The following is a 17,946-nucleotide window of genomic DNA, read 5'->3' on the forward strand; positions in this document are numbered from 1 at the left end:
AGGCCCCGCAAGGGCTCCTGGGAGTCGCTGGCGTTGGAGGGCCCAGCCCCAGGGCTCAGGACGGAGGTGTGGGTGCTCTTTGGTGGGTGGGTTAGCTGCATGGCCCCCTGCCCTGAGCAGGGAGGGGGGCCGGTGTGGTGTGGCGGGGCTGGGGGGCGGCAGGCCCGGGCCTGCCGGGGTCTCTACAAATTGTGTCTCAAGAGAATGCCGAAGGTCCTCCTGCCCGTGTGCAAAATAGAAACCGGGGTCTTCGGGCTCAGCTCCGGCCTCCTGCTCCTCTGCAGGTGCGCTGGCATGTCCTCACGGGATGCCGGGCTCTGGGGGGACAGGGCAGGAGGCTGTGAGGGAAGAGGGTGGGGTCGGGGTCCCCTCGGGCTCCCCTCCACCACCCAGCCTCACTCCACTTACCAGATCAGGAGACTGCCGGCAGCGGCAGCAGCGGCAGCCAGGGCCAGAGTGACGAGGACACTGATGAAGAAGGGCGCTGAGGGTCCTCCGCTGCTGCCCAGCTCCCCGGGGTCACAGATCTTCGTGGTGGGTGGGGGTGCCAGGGAGCTGGTGGTGCTGGTCGTGGTCTCTGGGGAACATGGGGGAAACTCAGGGCTGGGCCGGGCCGGGGCTGGAGTCCCACCTCCATCTGGGGTCCACAGGCACACTGCTCCTGCTTCTTGTGTCAGACCAGGGCTGCCTCTCCTGTCAGACAGCCCCTGCCTCACCCATCAGGCAGGTCTCTGCTTCCCCAAGGCACACAGAGGACCCCTCCATCCAGAGGCCCCTACCTGGAGTGTCCAGACAACAAGGACAAGGAACAGCAGGGGCTGGACAGACCGACGGGAGTGTGGCAGCCACACAGACTGTAGAGACCCCTGGAGCAGATGCTCCAAGTCCCAGGAGGAGCAGGACGGAGCCCAGGGGGCGGGCTCACCGGGGGCCTGGGCCTCGGTCGTGAGGTGTCGTGGCTCCTCAGTCCAGGGTGTGGCGTGGGCGGCCACACTCCAGTCACTCCACGTCCCAATCTCATTGTCCTTGGCCGCCACCTGGATGATGTACTCCTTTCCAGCGTAGGCATCCGTGATGGTGTGCGCTGTGCCATCCGACAGCTCCACCTGCAGCCAAACCACGGGGTGGGGGCGTATAGGGACGGCGGACCCTGGGGGTCACGAGAGTGAGGCACCCCCAGAAGAAGTGAGAACACTTGTAGGGAGAGAGGAGTGAAAACACCCCTGGAGGGAATGAGGACTTCCCTGGGGGGAGGACACTGAGAATATCCCTGGGAGAGTGAAGACTTCTCTGGGAGGAGACCCCCCCCTCCCACCACCGCCCCCCCCCCCCCCGCAGGGAGCAAAGACAGTCCTGAGGGAGGAGATCTTTAAGGAGATGAGAAATGCCCCAAGGGGAGAGTAAGGAGGACTTTGCTCAGTGTCTTCACTCTGCTGTCACCCCAGCTCTCTCACTAGCCCCAGCCCAGTCCCGACCTCAGTTCCAGCTGGAGGCGACAAGAGGAATGGGGTGAGAGAGGCGTAATGTTGTGCTGCCCTCTCCCACTCCATCAAGGAGCTGTTTAAAGGGAAGGTTACAAACGCAGGCATGGAGCTAGGCTGCCCGAGTCCAAATTTTAGCTCCATCCCCTACTAACTAGGTGACTAAGTTACCTAACTTCCACATGCCTTGCGGTCCTCATCTGTAAAATGGCATTAATGATCTCTCTCACAGGGTTGTAATGAGGACTCAGGCACATGGTGAACACCAAAGAGACTTCAGCCAGCTCTGTCGTTATCACGGGTTCCAGCTCAGAGCCTGGGCTCCCAGATGCCCGGCGCACCCACCAGCCTGGCCCCAGCTGGGTCTCCCCCTCAGGGTGGCCTCACTTATGGACATCGCCCTGCCTGAGGTGGAAAAGGGGTGGGGGGGCAGCTCCTGGGGCGGCAGGACAGCAGGACAGCTGCTCCATTTCCTCCTGGAGGCGTGGCCACCCCACCCCCGCCCTGGCCGGCCCCATCCTGAGGGTCTCCCCCCACCCTCCAGGCTGGCCTGCCTGTCCGTCGCCCCTCCCAGGCCCAGGCTGGGCTCTGGTTCATCTCAGCGGCACCCGCCGCCTCATTAAGGCGCCTCGTAAACAGGGGCAGCCGGCAGGGGCGGAGGAGGGGGCCCGCTCTGGGCCACGTCTGGCTTCAGGGATTTTTGGGTCCCTGTTACACTCTTCCCCCAAGAAAACCAGGGTCTGGGCTACCTGACCTGACAGTCTGTGAGTCCATGTGCGTCTGTGTATGTGGATTCATGTGTGTGCAGCTGGGTCCAAGTGGGGCGGGAAAGCCTCCCAATTCCTCCAGGGTTTGTGAGCCTGAGATAGGAGGTACTGGCAAAGGCCAGAGTCGGTATGAGAGCCATTTTGGGCCCAGATCTGGGCTCAGTAAGTCCTACTCCCAGCCCTGGAAGATCGGTGGGCCCCAGAGACCCTCCTCTCCTGGAGTTGGGGCCCAGTTCCACCTCTGGTCCCCCAGTCCCCTTTTGCTCTGTAAAGACCCCCTCTGGCTAAGTAGCCCTCGTTCATTCGGTTCCTTCTCCCTCTTCCCAGGATTTGACCCTCGGGCCTCCTCCTTTGATTCTGTCCCCCGGATCTCCACATCTGTCTTCCCCCAAAGGGAGAGGGCCATGGGGAGCAGATCAAATTACCACCTCCTTGGTGGGCTTATGGTGGGCAACCAACCATACCTCTAGGAATGTGGCCGAGAAGTGCAGTGCCCTCCTGGAAGCCACATCTCCTAGGCCTGGGCCCTTCTTGTTAGGTTGTCACTGATCCCTTAATCCAGCCCCTTAAGAGAATGGCTCCACAACTGTCAGGAATTCCCTAGTTGCTGGCATCCGCCTTACCTAGGAGTCCTCCAATCCAGTCTCTAGCAGCAGACATCAAACATGCCCTCCCAGCCTTCCTGATGAGTTAGGCCCAGAGCAGAAGATGCAGGGAACCCATGCTGGGTCCCAGGACTCGCCTCCCCCTTGTCCATGCTGAGACAGCCCCTGCCAGACCTCATGGTGCCCATTCTTGTGTAATTCCTGACCTGTATCTCTCACGTCCTCCTGAAAATCCAAGTGATGTTTTTCTCTGCTCTCCCCTCCACTCCCCCTCCCAATCATACACCTGCCTCTCTCCAAGCTTAAGGACTGGGGAGAGTCCATTCTGTTCAGAGCAAAACTCAAGTTCAAAAGAGCCATAAATCTAGCTAACCACAATACCAATGTGACATGGAGCAGGGATAACATGTGCCACAGGCCACTCACGTTCTTGCCACGGAGCCCACATATTTTGCTCTGCCCGCGTCAGCGTTGGGGTCAGCTCTGCCCACGGTGCAGGCCAGTGGGTGGCCTTGGCATGTTAGTCACACGCACGTAGGGAGCATGGTTCCTGCTGGGGGCCACGTGTGTGCGTGCATGTTCCCGCGTGTGTGTGGTAGGCAGTGTGCCAGGTCCACTGCAAGGCGTGTGCACTGCGACACGCGGGGCTGCTGCCTGCAGCTAGTTAGCAGGAGAGGGGGGCTTGTGAAACTAGACCCTGGTTATTAGCAATGCATTAGTCGCGGGCAGCTGGCCAGGCGGGAGGGACTCCGGACTCTGTCAGGGAACATATGAGCATGTAAGCAGCCTTTGTGGGAGCCAGGCCTGCAACCAGGACAGGCGCCCTGGAATCGAATTACGCGCTTTAAAGGCCAGCTGGGAGAGGCGCAGGAGGAGATGAGGCTGGAACCAGGTGGACACGGTGGGGGCACAGGTTGACCCTGGGTGCCAGCCTGGGTGGCCCCAGGGCGCACCTTCCCAGCCCCAGACCTAGCCCACAGACCTCACGGGCCACATAGCACCCACAGCCCTATGGGCCCAGGGCCCTCAAGGAGAGAGAAACTCAAGTCTGCCCCAAACCCCTGGCTGCTCCCCAGAGCTCGCTCTCGTAACTTGGTCAACATCCCAGACCACAGCCTGACCCCATACTGCCCCCCGTCCACTGCTTCGGTCCCGGTCCAGACCACCTTCTGACCCATAACTTTAAGCTGACCTCTAAGGTAGACTTGACATTGGAGCCATGACACTAATCACGGCCTGAGCTCACACCCTGGATTGAGCTTGACTCTATTGCCTGATTCTGACCCCTTGAGACCATCTGTGAGTCCTTGAGGACAGGGACTATCTTGCCCCTTGGGTCCAGCACAGGCTCAGAGACTGGCCCAGAGTGTAAGAGGGAGATGTCTGATCAGGGCTGAAGCCAGAGATAAGAAAAGGGAAACACTGCCTGCCATCTGCCTCCCAGCATTTCTCTCCACTACCATGCGGAGCCACAACGACAGATGCGTTCCTGTTGCCCTAATGGGGGTCACCAGGAACCCCTAAGGACCTTAGATCAGGACATCTCCCTCAGCTCCATCCATCCTTCCAGGCTCACCTGGTCCCTTCTTCCCCCCAGAAAGCCTCTCTGACTGCCCTCAGGCTTCACATTGGAACAGCTAGCAGCAGGGATACGGGGGCCTCCCATGCCGTGTGGCCCTGATTCGGGCTTTCGGGATCTGGGCAGGGCAGGGTTGGGCACTCACATGCTGCCACTGGTCCAGGATGAGGGGTCGATAGCGCAGAAAGAACTTGAGAGGAAAGGACTCGGGGTCAGGCCAGGTCGAGGGGGTCTGCCATGTCACCTCTAGCCGGCGAGGGTTGCTGGGCACTGGCCGGGCTACCACGTTTTCTGGAGGGTCAGGCTTCACTGTTGAGGAAACACAGCTTCAGTACCACACTGATCTCTTGGAACAACCCCATTTCGTCAACCCCAGCCACCATGTCAACCAATGCACATCAATCATCATCGCTCTTCTCTGTTGTCAATTTTGGCAACCACCGTTAACAACCATCTCATTACTTCCACCTTTCACATTCCCTGTCATCACCAATGACGGTCACTGTAGTCACTGTCACCAGCTCATGATATCAACATCATAAATTTCATCCCATCATCAACCCCATCCTCATGATGACCAGCATCCCAATTACTAAGCCTATGTCATGCCCTACCATTACCCTCATCATCACCTGGATCACCCCAGCCTGTACCAACATCATATACTTCCCCAAGCCTGGCTTTTCACCTCAACTTTTCCAGTTCCAAACTGAGACACGGCCTCCCTTGGAAGAGTCTGGGTTTGAAGCTGCTCTGTGGGTCAAGGTTAAAAGACGGTCCACAGGTGTTGCAGATCTGGGTTGGAAGTGGGCTGAGGATCTGATGAGAGCATCTAAGGGCCCAGCTCACATAGCAAGAGGCTGGCTGGGGACCCAGCCATGCTGGGGGTGGGGCAGGCAGAGGCACAGGGTCTGGCCGGGGTGGGGCAGGGGCGGGCAGAGGGTCTGGCCGGGATGGGGCAGGGGCGGGCAGAGGGTCTGGCTGGGATGGGGTGGGGGGGAGGGCGGTATCTCTCCCAGTCCTGTCTCCTGTTCTGACACCTCATTCATCACAGGCCGTAAGGAAGCCATTAGCGTTGGGGGTGGGGGGGTGGAGGCTGCAGCTGCACAAGGGTCTGGCCCAGCCTGCCCCCCTCCCCCTCGTGCATGCTCTGGGAGCCAGAGAGACAATGGGAAGAGCCGCTGGAGAGGTCTCTCGGCCCTGGCAGGTGAAGGACATCCACTCAGATGTTCACAGGTATATACATGCCACGCATATATGTACACATTATACGTTCCACATATACCTGGGCACACAATGTGGACACCCCCACCAATGCTCATATACGCGTTGGCAAACACCCACTTACTCCCACTGGAGTATGCAGCAGGGACCCACCCCCTCCCCACGCACCAATGGTGAACTCATCGAAGGTGATAGCTGTGGCGTTGTGGCCCAGAGCGTTGCTGACACTTATCGAGACCTTGTACTTGACGGTGGAGAACAGGTGCATGTAGCGGATGTGGCAGCGGTTCTTGAGGGCCGGGTCCTTCTCACAGACCATAATCTTGGAGCCATGCCTGGGGAGGGATGAAGCCCAGGCACCGTTACCAACATCAAGGTCGGGTAGGGCAGAGGCTGGGGGAAGGTCAAGCCCAAGGCTGGGCTAGGGTCTGGACTGAGGGCATGGTGGGGGGCTGGGGGAGAGGTCAGAGGTCAGGGTTGAAACCAGGTCACAGGTGCGTCTACTCACAGCACAGTCACATTGAAGGTGTTGGGGATGTAGGTGGGAGTGGGCAGATGCCAGCTGCAGTAGAAGCCCTTGGGATAAGTGTTGGAGCGGCAGCTGAGTACGGGCTCCCGCGGCGGCACTGGGGGTGAGGACAGCACGGTCAGGGCATTCTTGGAGCCCCCAGTCCCCTGCGTTAGCGTGGGGACAGGTGGGCCCCAGAACCCCAGCTCTCCCCCTTCAACCCATCAGCGATGCCAGAGGTGGCGGGGGGAGGGTGCTGTCAGCGAGGGTCTGAGGCTTCCCAGGCCACAGAGAGCCAGATGTTTAATTAAAGGAAAACGGGCTGTATGGAGAGAGAGCCCCCCCACCTGCTCAATGGAGGTGGGAACTGTGGGGAGGCCTCAGCTCATCGATCACAGGATGGAGGTGATGTCTGGGGGAATCGGCCCCAGCCCCAAATCTCCTGCCACACTGCGTCCATTTCCAGAGGAAGATTGTGCAACAGAGGCCAAGGGGGGGTCTTGACCGGGTCCTCTGGTTGGTGGGGTGATCAGGGTGCACTCCCTGGAGAAGAGACATCCCAGGCTTCCCCTCGGGAGAGAATGAGAAACACGAGGACAGGCCTGGTGGCTCCACATGAACGACAGCACTGGGCGGCTGTTCATATGCATATATGTCACATATGTGTCTCTGTGTGTGACATGAATGAGTGATGTGTGATGGTATGTGGGTACGTATGTAGGAATGTCTATGTGTATGGCTCTCAGAGCACATGACTATGTGTGACTGTGTGTGTGTGCAGAGAGGAAGCTGCTGTTCCCTTGGTGTGTACCTCACCCCAGCCCCAGCCCCCAGCTTCTCCATCACAGACCCCTAAGGAAGCCCTTTAGGAAACTTCCTTGGTGGTGCAGTGGTTAAGAATCCGCCTGCCAATGCAGGGGACACGGGTTTGAGCCCTGGTCCGGGAAGATCGCACATGCAGCAGAGCAACTAAGCCCGTGAGCCACAACTACTGAGCCTGCGCTCTAGAGCCCACGAGCCACAACTACTGAGCCCGTGTGCCACAAATACTGAAGCCCATGCCCCTAGAGCTGGTGCTCCGCAACAAGAGAAGCCACTGCAGTGAGAAGCCCACGCACTGCAAGGAGGAGTAGCCCCCGCTCGCCGCAACTAGAGGAAGCCCGAGCGCAGCAACGAAGACCCAACGCAGCCAAATATAAACAAATAAATAAATTTATTTAAAAAAGAAAAAAGAAGCCCTTTATATGGTCAGCAGCTGCCTTTACTCTGGGGAACGCGGAGGGCCAGAGAGGGATGGGGACCTACCTGTGGTCACACAGCAAGCCAGAGCTGGTACTAAACACCAGGATGGGGATACCCACCAACACGACCACACACACATACTTGGGAAGTCCTCTCTGCTGTCTAACCACTCTTTTTGCTGCCGTGAGCACTTAGCCCAGCTGTTCCACCCTCGGGCATTCGGTAAGGCATGAGGACAGCCGGCTCAGGTTCCTGGAAGGAGGCAGCTTCTGTGATCTGACCCAGGCAAGGCATGTCCGTCCACGGCTCCAGGGACACTGACACCTCCCGCCTGTGCCCCCCCACCCCGCCCCCTGCCTGACAGGTGGACAGGAAATGGGAGGGGGGCAGCTCAATAAGCCAGGGACGGTGAGGGGGAGTGCATGTCCACACTTGCTGAGTGGCCGTGGTGATACTTGGGGAGCCGTGGGCTTCCATCCACAGTGTGCACGGGATTGCGAGTGACTGTGTGTGACTGCATGTACGTGTCCAGTATATGTGAAGTACGTATGTATTGGGGCCGAACCCCCAGGGCCCGATCTGGCTTTGCAGCAGGGGAGATGAAGGGGTCAGAGAGGCATGAGGGGAGCTTGTATGTGGCAGGTGGCGTGGGCTATGCTGTGGGCAGAGGTGGCTCCAGCCCCTGGCCTGCAGGGGAGAGCTGGAGGCCAGCTGAGCCTGCACGAGGGGCAGCCTGCTTTCTGCCCGCTGCTGCCTGCCTCCCCCAGGAAGCCTTCCTGGCCCCATGTCCATCTTGTGTCTCTTCCATGTTCATCCTGCGCGCCTCACGTACCCCGTGCCTATCTGCCCAGGGGCACAGAGGCGTGCGGGGGGGTGGGGGGTGGCCAAGGACACAGGAAGCGCCTCGTGGGGGCCTGTGGGCCAGGCCGGCGTTGGCAGCTACCCCAGGAGGAAAGGACATTCCGAGGTTGGCTGAGAAGCCTCCACTGCCCCCTCCTACCACCACCCTCCCTTACCCCCAGCTTCAAAGGAGAAGGGCACTGGGCGGGGGGCGGGGGAGGGGGGACTGAAGCCTGCAGAGTCAGCTCCCTGCCACCTGGGGCTCTTTGGAGGGCAGAGCGGGCCATGGCACTGGACTCGCAGGCCCCCGCACCCGCCCAGCCTCCCCAGTGGCCGGTTTCCTCCATTTCCCTCTGACCATCCTCCCCCCTCGGACCCGTCTCCCGTCAGACATCCCCCCGCAAACCAGTTCCCCTCTCTGACTGGGCAGGTCATGGGGGGCGGGCGGGGGGGAGGGAGGGCAGGCAGGGCTTTGTCTGTCATCTGGCTACTCCAGCCTGGCCCTGGGCCCTGAGTAGGGAAGGGCTTGGGTTTCCTGACAGGGACCAGGTTTCTCAGAGGGAAAAGGAGGAAAGAAAAACAAAGAAAAGGAAGAAAAGGAGTGACTTGCTGCAGCTGGAGCCCAGCTGAGGGGCCGGGTGGGCGGAGGTGGGTGTGCTGAGAGAGACAAAGTGTGAGGCTGTGGGACAGTATGCAATTAGGAGGCCTGCTGGGAGCGTGCTGCAAGTCAGGGGAGAAGCTGTTTGTAAGAGATTGCCATTGTGAGGCTGTGTGCGTAACTCCGAGAGGCTTCCTGTGTGTGACTGGGACTCTGGGCAGCAGTGTTGCTGCGAGTGGCTGTGCATGGCCGGGTGACTGCATTTGTGTGGGGCTCGGGGTGAGGCTGTGTGACTTGGGGGTTGTCTACACGTGTGAGGCTGTGTGGCTGAGGTCCTCCGCGTAAATGCGCTGTTGTGTGTGAAACAGTGACAGCGGGACTACAAACCTGAGACACTGCGTATGAGACGGAACTTAAGTCTGAATGCATTTTTCGAATTGTGGGTGTGGGAAGGTGCCCAGAATTCCAAGTGTGTTCACACGTATGAGCTGAACACCGTGTGAGAGCATGTTAGAGGCTGTGTGTGAGCAAAAGCCCATACACACACGTGTCATGATATCACATACAGGCATGCTCCTGGATGCCCAGACTTCCTGAATTGCCCCCGTGGGGGCTCCTGAGATGCCCAAGTGACAGCATCAGCCTGTGGCAGGGCGTCCCTGAGTCCCACGCGGGGCTGTGTGTGCGTGTGCATGCGTGCGTGTACCCCCGCTGGCCCAGGATTTGTTTGTTTTCCTAATTGGCTTGTTTTTCCATGTCCAGCCCACCAAACCGCATGTTTTTCCTCTCATCTCGCCAGCCCGCCTGGGCTGGAGCCCCCAGCACGCACGAGGCCTGCCCGCCAGTTCAGAGAGGAGGAGGGGCGGGCTGCCCACACCCCTGGGCCAGGCCAGATCAGGCCAGGCGGGGCGGGGTGACCCTTTCAGCCCCAGCCCTGCCTGGGCCGCACCCACACTCCTCCTCCTCCTGCCTGGCATTCAAGACCCATGGCCTGTCCTAACCTTATCTCGTGACATCCCTCGAGGCACCCCAACTTCTGGACTCCTAAATGCCCACCATCTACCCATCTTTTCTCCCCAATTTCTTCTTCAACCACAGGCTGCTCTCTCCTTCCCCACCAAACAGAGCTGAGGAGGAAGCGACGCTGAACCAGGGGTTCAGGAGCTCCTGTCCTGACCAATCAAATACAAATATTTGAAACCTGGACAAAGAACTGTCTATTTAAAATCAGTCACTTAATCTCCGATTTATTTCAGCTTAAAATCAGAATGACACGGAATTAGCAGTGTCTAAGGAAACAAAAGGATGCTACTGAAAGGAACCTTGTGATCCTGTTTCCTAATGTGGGGGGTCCTTTCATCACCCTGGGTAGGGGCCTCCTTGCTGGTTGTGACCATCTGCCTGAGGGCAGGAAGGTGGGTCAGGAGGAAGCAGTCCAGCGATCAGCCTGGTTAAGGGGACTTTCAACGGAATATTTTTATGATCAGGTTCCCTTGGAAATAGAGACATGAAAATCTTATATGTTTAGGATAAATACTGAATAATTTTTAGTTTGAATGGCCCACAAATCAGGGGTAGCTTTGTCCTGTTCTCTGAGCACTGGCGAGAAGGATAATTTGATATTGAGTGTTGCCAAACCCAGTCTCTTGTTACTAATATAAAGTGACTGAAACAATCATGATTAATGTCCCCTGTTCCTCTGACCAACTCTTTAGAAGGAAACAAGGCAATGAGAGATAAGTATCTGTAACTAATGCTACAGCCAACTCGTGGCCAGCTCTCCTCTGACAGGCAGGGCCTGGGGAGTGATCAGCACTATATATAAAAGGTCTGGGTTCTGGTCACAAAGGGCAGCTGTGGGTATGGCTACAGGCATTACATCTAGACCCAATCCCCTTCCAATGACCTCTCAAAGAAAATCGAGTCATCAGGAATGGGGGCCCAGAGCCACCAAGGCCCAGCCATCACAGCCAGCCTTGTCCATCCTGAGGACTTCTGGGGCTCGAACTGAAAAGACAAGGGTATGGGTGACTTGTACCAAGTTGGCCTCATACTCCTTGCACTCAATATATGGCCTTTTTCCCCATGTAAGGGCCCAGGGCTAGGCTGCATGGTCCATTTCTAACGTACCCTGTGGTGGGCCAGGGAGGACTCTGGTGGGCTGATCCTGCATATCTCAAGCTGGCCGACAGGGGTCACTCCACCCTCGGTTTGCAAGTAAGACTGCCATCTCTCCAGTTTAAACACATAAAAGAGCTTTTCTGTGGGGAAAGGAACATCCCTACCAAAACATACCTGTACCTCTCCTCTAGCCCCACTGACGGGTCAGTGTTGTGGCGGACCCTGAGCAACACTTCAGCCTAACGTTTCCCGCGGTTGTCCACACCAGTCTCCTGATAGTGGGGAAAGGGCCTGCTTCCAGGTCCCTCAAGCGTCTCCTCCCCTCAGTAGCTCCCAGGAGTAAAGAAACCATCTTCAGACAGTGGGGTGCATCACCCAAGTGGGATGAGGCCGGAGAAGCTTGAATCCTTGGCTCAAGAAGAAAAGAAGCTATTTTCAGAGTATTTACTCTGTCAGTTGGTGCCTCTGGCTGAGCTCCATAGGCCTGCCCAGATGACCATCAGCAACACTGATAACCTCACCATCCCGATGCTCCAAACGCCTCTTCTGAATCACACTCACCTGCTCTTCCTTCTACCTTCCTGCCGGCTCCTTCTCATCTTTCATCTTTTTGTGGCTCGTTTCTTCCATCAACCCCTTTTACAGTGATGGTCTTCAGGGCTGGGTTCTGGGTCCTCTTCTCTCCTCATCCCACAATCTCACCCTTGGCCATCTCACCCCCTCCCAAGGAGTTAATGCTGACACCCCCCACCCCCAAATTCCCATCTCCAGCACAGGCCTCTCCCCGAGTCCCAGACCCTCAGATTCACTGGCTACCAGCCATCAACTCCCGGTTGTCCCCCGGGCACCACAACCCAACATGTCTATAGCAGATGGTGGTGCCGCAGATCCCTCACCCGTACCCGCTGACTGCTTCTGCAGTTATTTGCCTCAGAGCTTTCTTTGGCCACCAAAACCTGCATTGCCTGTCAGGGCATCAGGCCAAAAGTGCTGGGGAATTAAAGCAGCCCCACCCCGACCCCTTAGTGTATAAGCATCTGAGCCCCCGCACTCCTTAGGCAGGAGAACTCTGAGACACATTTTCTGCCTCGGTTCCCGGGGCTCCCCCAGCGGGTTAAGCGCCAGTTGCCCAGAAGCAGTGGCTAGATAACTCCCCCTTTACTGGCTAGCTTAACTTCCTTTTCTATCACTTTCCCATTCCCTTATGATGTTTCTGTCACCTGCCAAATAGACTACCTGTATGTAAATTCTCACCTGATTCTAGGGAAACCCAAACTGAGACACCGTGTAAACAGAACACACTATCTTCTCCTCCAGCTGACCCTTCCACCTTGTCTCTGTTGCAGCGATTGGTACCACCAGCCGTCTTGACTCTTCCCACTCTCTATTCTCCTGTCCTCCCTACCTCCAATCCATCACCAGCTCCTGGAGGTCCAATCACCCCCTCTCAACTTCCCCAACTCTATGCCCCGGTCCTAGGTCCCCCTCATCTCTCCTGCATCCCAGCAACAGTCTCCTTCCTGCCCCCGCCTTTGCCCATCCACCTGCCTCCCCGCAGCACAGAGAGAGGGACCTTTTAACAACATGACTCTGATCGTGTCACTCCCCAGCTTCTAGGATCATGATCTGCCCCGTCCCCTCCTTCAGCTCCCTTCTGCCATTTATACCAACCCAAGTGGCCTTTTCATGCCCTCCCAGCCTCTGAAGCCTATGGTCACACTCAGCTCTCTGCCAGAAAGAACTTTTTCAGTGTATCTTCCAAATCCTCCAAGTCTCCATGTGCTTCACACTCCAGGAAGCCTTCCTTCTTCCCTGGAGCTTCCCAGAGTGCCACACCTCTACCTGCATAACCGTATACCCCATTTTCTTCCCTAAGGCCCTCAGGGCCAGACCCTGTGAGAGGACACAGTGGAGCGAGGCCACTCCAGCTCGGAGCTGGGACTCTAGGATTCTTCCCCACCAGGCCCCAGGTGGGCCATGCCTGCCAGCCCTCCTGTGCCCATCTTGTCATAGGGAACAGGATTTCAGGATCTCAAAGATCTCCAGTGGGGGTGGATATAAGTGCAAAATGCCAGGGGTCCGGACTCAGGGGGTGAGACTGGGCTCAGAGGTCAGAAGAGCAGGCTCAAATAGGATCAGAGGGCAAGGGTCAGGGCCTCCACCACTACCACCAGGAAGGGGCTTTGAACCGGGCTAAGGGTCTGGGCCTCATGGACAACGCCCTTGAGTGAAGTGGGAGGTCAAATGAGGGGTGCTGGGAGTAACACTTACAGCCCACATTTAGGAGGACTTGGTGGCGCAGGTGCCAGGAGTCGCGGTGGAAGCAGGCGTAGACGCCGCTGTGGCCCAGTTCCAGGCCACGGAGCACGAGCTGAGAGCCGTTGAGCAGGTCAGGGGCCAGGTCTGTCCCATTCACCCGCCACGTCACAGCTGCATCCCAGTTCGCCGTCCCACACGGCAGAGTCACGTCTGAGCCCAGGCGTTCGTACTGCACGTGGGGTGTCTCTGTGGGGGGCAGGGAGGGCACAAGGCAAAAGTCACAGGTCACAGCCCCACCCAGCACCCCCAGGCAAACGTGCACGGATGAGAGCCCGTTAATGTGCACAAGTGAGGAGTCCAGGCCGAGAGGCTCTGAGTCTCACCGTGTGAGTGTCCTGGGGAGATGAGGGGTATGCAAAATTCCTGTGCGGCCGTACAAGGGTACAGGTACATGAGTGCCTCCAAATTCGTACGTGTGTGTGCACGTCTGGGGACCGTGTGTGTATGTGTGTATGTGTAGAGAGTTTGTGTAGCGTGCTGGGAGAGAAGAGCCAGTTCACCTCCAGTCCCCAGGTCCTTTTAAAAGTTTTCCTGACCCCCACGACCCCAACCTCTTGCCACCAACAGGCCCAGCCCCAGTCACTGACATCTGCTACCCAGGCAAGCTGGGGCTGAGGGGCCCCTCTCCTGAACTCCTCCCTCTGTCTCTTCCCATCTCTTCATCTTCCCCATCCTTGTCGTTCTGTCCTGCCTCTCTCCCTCTCCCTGACTCTGAGCCCCTGACAAGCCCCCCGCTCCCAACCATACAGGGCTGGGGCAGCAGCAGGAGAAGGGAGAATGGGCAGGGTCCAGGACAGGAGCCCTAGGGAACTCCTGGCAGCTGTCAACATCATCATGAGGCAGGAACTGCTTGGGGTGTGGGTGGGGGAGTGCTGGGACTGAGGGAGCTCTCTGACCATTCCTCTCTTGCCCCCAGGAGGGGCCTGTCAGAGCCAAAAGCAAACCCTAGCCCTGGCCTCGGCAACCCAGGCGTGATGGACGGAGCCCAGGAGACTGGAGTGGAAGGGCGGGAGGGAGCACCTGTCGAGAGGCAGCGCTAGGTGGGGAGGCGAGTGGGACAGAGGATGTCCAAGGCACCGATTCTACAGACAGCCCCAGAGAAGCGGGCACCGGGAGATGCGAATCTACCCTCCTCATCCTGCCTCCCAAGCCTGGAAGGACCGATGCTTCCCTGATCCCAGCCAGATCTGTGGAGTGAGGGTGGGAGGGGCAGAGCGAGGGGGAGGGGGGCGGGGGGGTGGTCTCGGGATCCCTCGTTAACACTCCCTCACATCTCCCCTCCAGAGAGCCACCCCGCAGAGTTGGGGGATTTTCAGAGGCAATTCCTGTTAAAGAGCCAATTAAGTTGGGCCAGTGGCCTCTTAATTAGACTTGTTAACACCACCAGGACTGCAGGGGGTAGGGATCCCCCCCCCCCACCCCCCCGCCCCATGCCGCCAGCCGCCCCCTTCCCTCCTTTATAGACCCCTCCCCAGTTCTGCTTTTCTCTGTGCTGAAACATCTGTCCCTGTTTGCTACCTCGGTCACCCTCCCTGTGCCGGGGATCTCTCTGTGTCTCCAGCTCTCTCCCCCGCTGCCTGTCTCTGTCTCGCCCCTCTCTGAGCCTCTCTGTCCCCGTCAAAGGAGAGGGAAGCAGGAAACCCAGCCAGCCCTGACCACTCGTCTGTGGGGCCTGGGACCAGCCGAACAGAGGATGAACAGGCGGAAGGGTGGTGGCCGGGGGGCCTTGGAGGCCACAGCTGTGAGGCTGGACCAGAGACTGACTGGGGGCCTCCCTCTGACCAGAGGCCCAGTGTCCACGGCTCAAGCCATAGAGCCCCCCCCAGTCCACCAGCCCTAGCCACTGAGCCCCCCTCCAGCCTCCCTTCCAAAAACCTGGAGCTTCCAGGAAACACGCCAAGCCCCTCTCTCTGCACACACACACACACACACACACACACACACACACACCCCCACCCCCCCGCCCCAGCAGAGACTCTGCATCCAGCGGCCTGAGGAGGAGGCTGAAAACTGACCATCGTGGAGGGGGCGTGGCCATCACGGTCCCAGCAGCAACACATCAACACTGACCAACAGCAGCTCAGAACTAACATGGCCCCGGTATGGCCCTTTAATACTGGGGGGCAGGTACAGCCGCAAGATGAGGAAACCAACCCAACAGCACAATGAATGTAATGGCAGTGGGGTAACACGTGGGGAACCCTGTCTGCCTCACAAAGGAAATGGAAACACAACCTGACAACAGTGACAAACCAACCATGTAAGGGCAGGGCAGGAATGAAAAAATGACAACACAATGACAGATGACAACTACAGGCCACAATGCAGAGGCAGAGGGGGTAATGTGACATGACAATCACACAGTGTCACAACTGCTACAATTAACACAGCAATGGCAATACACACAGCCATGCAACAGCTCCAAAGATGGCAGTGATTTAATCCTTTGTCTCTGGACAGCTTTCCTCCCGCCCCGTGGTTGCCCCTACTGATGTGCTGTCCATTTCAGAAATTAAATCAAGCAGCAGGGGGAGGATGGGCTTCTTGGCCCTGACGCGGTGACAAATGCTCCAAAGGAATCAGCTGTGAAAAGGTTGTTAGAAGCCAGGATAAGAGACAGAGACAGGATGAGGTCATGGACATGGAGAACACACAGGGATAGAGCTGACGGCTCCCTCACACCTGTGCACATGGGCTCACATGGGGACCACATGCTGGAAACAGTCCCCCCAAGCGTCCTAAGCAACTTCACATCACCATACACATAGGATGAAGACAGTCACCACAAAGAAGGAAAAGCACACACAGGACAACCATCCACAAGGTCACAGCTACGCAGGGACACTGTGCCGCTTCAGGGACAGTAACACCTGATAACAGGCCACATGCATGCACAGGAAGGGCGCTGTCACCCAGAGGCACAGTTACACATGGGGACATGGTCTCACACACAGAGAGACAGTTTAACAGGGACACGAACACACGAAGAGACAGAAACAGAGAAACTAACAAACTATCACACATGGGGTACAGTCTAAACCACAAGGACACAACCCCACAAAGGCCACGGTCACACGTCAACTATGTCACACACAGGGCACAGCCCACAAGGATATAACTACACAGAGAAACGCACCCAAACAGGGACACAGTCTCACTCACACAAGCACACAGTCTAACGCACAAGGACAGTCTCACACTCTCAGAGATGCAGCCTATGCCCACACACAGGGCAGGGGCGAGGCCAACGGGAAAGACCACTGGCGGGCCTAGGCTGGTCCAGTCAGCACAGGAGCCCCAGGCAGGCCGACTGCAGGTGGGGGTCGATGGGCTGGCCCGGTGGTCCCTTCAGTCCCTGCCCACTGCGGAGCAGCCCTGGGGCAGGCCAGGCTCTCTCTGGGCCTCAGTGCTGGGCTCACGAGGAAGAGGCCACAGGAGCCTCGACCTACTGCCCTCCTTGAGCCCACAGCCTTGAGGGTCATGGAGCTCAGCCATTAGGGTCTGCTCTGCGCCTGGGCCCAGAGATGCCCCCACCTTCTCTGCCTCTACCTGAGCCAACTGAGGTGGGGGGCAGGACACAACCAAGGGGGGGAGCTCCCTACACTTGGAGGCTCCCTCGTTCAAGGAGTCTCGAGGTCAGACCTCGTACTGACGTGGCTGTCTGAGGTGCTGCCTCAGATGCAGAAGGGCCAGTGGCAACGTTTCCCAGCAGGGGTGCAGCTCCTTGCCCCGTGGTCTGTGAGGACGACTCAGCACTCACTGGACAAGTTGTGGGGGAGGTGCAGGAGGCTGCCAATGGCGCAGCCTGAGCGATCCCTGCCCCCTCCAGCCAGCCCGGCTCACTGACCGGGCCCCTTCCCTGATGTGCCAGCCCTCTCCCACTTGTCACCCTGCCCATCCCCACACCTTGTCCTCAGTCTACCATCTCTGTCCCTGTATTCCTTCTGGGATAAGGGGAAATATTCTTACCCACTGTCTCTCTCAGTGCCTCCCACTGCACCCCCATAAATCCGAGGGGACCCCATTTCACCAGGTACTGTACAGGGCCCTGCCCCTAGCTGCCCCCAACTCCCATCCCACCTGCCTGTACCCTGTATCAGTGCTAGTGGGCAGAGGGACAGATCATCTCAAGCCAGAGATACCATCAGCATGAGACCACCCAGGAGTGACTGGGGGACTGTGTTTATGGGACGACATCAGTGGGTCACCCCGTATATCAGTGTCATATGACTCATGTTCATGTGTGACGATGCCAGCCTATGGCAGTATGTGGCTCTCGGGTGGGTGCGTACAGCTATGCCGGGGAGGGTTCACGCTCAGTTCCCAGAGGGGGTCAGCAGGGAGCTCCCCCGCCCAGCACTCACCCTGTGGACTGTGCCTCTGGGCGTAGACCACGGCAGCGGCAGCAGCAGCAGCAAGCACGGCACAGCAGGCCCATGGGACAGGAGCAGCCATCTGTTGGGAAAGAGTGGGCGGCGGGGAAAACGGGCAGCATCAGCCCAGGCAGGAGCCTCCTGGGGAGCCCCCCCTCCTCTCAGGCAAGACTGGGAAATCCCAGCCCTAGGGCCAGGGCACCTTGACCCCAAATGCCCTTCTTAATGGGGCTCGGGATCCTCATCAAGCAACAGAAAACATTATTGGCATCTGTAGGCAGAGGTCTGC

The 17,946-nt window shown here is 58.2% G+C and overlaps 1 protein-coding gene across 1 annotated transcript; it reads right to left on the bottom strand.

The window, feature by feature from the left end:
- Positions 1 to 243: 243 nt before the first annotated feature.
- Positions 244 to 17,739, bottom strand: CNTFR (ciliary neurotrophic factor receptor). Its single transcript, XM_068553000.1, has 8 exons — positions 17,649 to 17,739; positions 13,237 to 13,470; positions 6,165 to 6,282; positions 5,825 to 5,991; positions 4,578 to 4,741; positions 926 to 1,106; positions 409 to 577; positions 244 to 317 (listed from the first exon to the last, which is right to left on the bottom strand). Coding segments are annotated over exons 1-8 (1,125 nt in total). The 3' UTR covers positions 244 to 316.
- Positions 17,740 to 17,946: the final 207 nt, after the last annotated feature.

The sequence above is a fragment of the Eschrichtius robustus genome, chromosome 10 (assembly GCF_028021215.1).
Source record: "Eschrichtius robustus isolate mEscRob2 chromosome 10, mEscRob2.pri, whole genome shotgun sequence".
Taxonomy (NCBI): Eukaryota; Metazoa; Chordata; class Mammalia; order Artiodactyla; family Eschrichtiidae; genus Eschrichtius; species Eschrichtius robustus.

Coding starts and splice junctions, on each gene's coding strand:
- CNTFR (XM_068553000.1), bottom strand. CDS start 17,739: ATGGCTGCTCCTGTCCCATGGGCCTGCTGTGCCGTGCTTGCTGCTGCT. Junction 13,471..17,648: donor CCAGAGGCACAGTCCACAGG/GTGAGTGCTGGG, acceptor TGCCCCCCACAG/AGACACCCCACGTGCAGTAC. Junction 578..925: donor GACCGAGGCCCAGGCCCCCG/GTGAGCCCGCCC, acceptor CATGTTCCCCAG/AGACCACGACCAGCACCACC.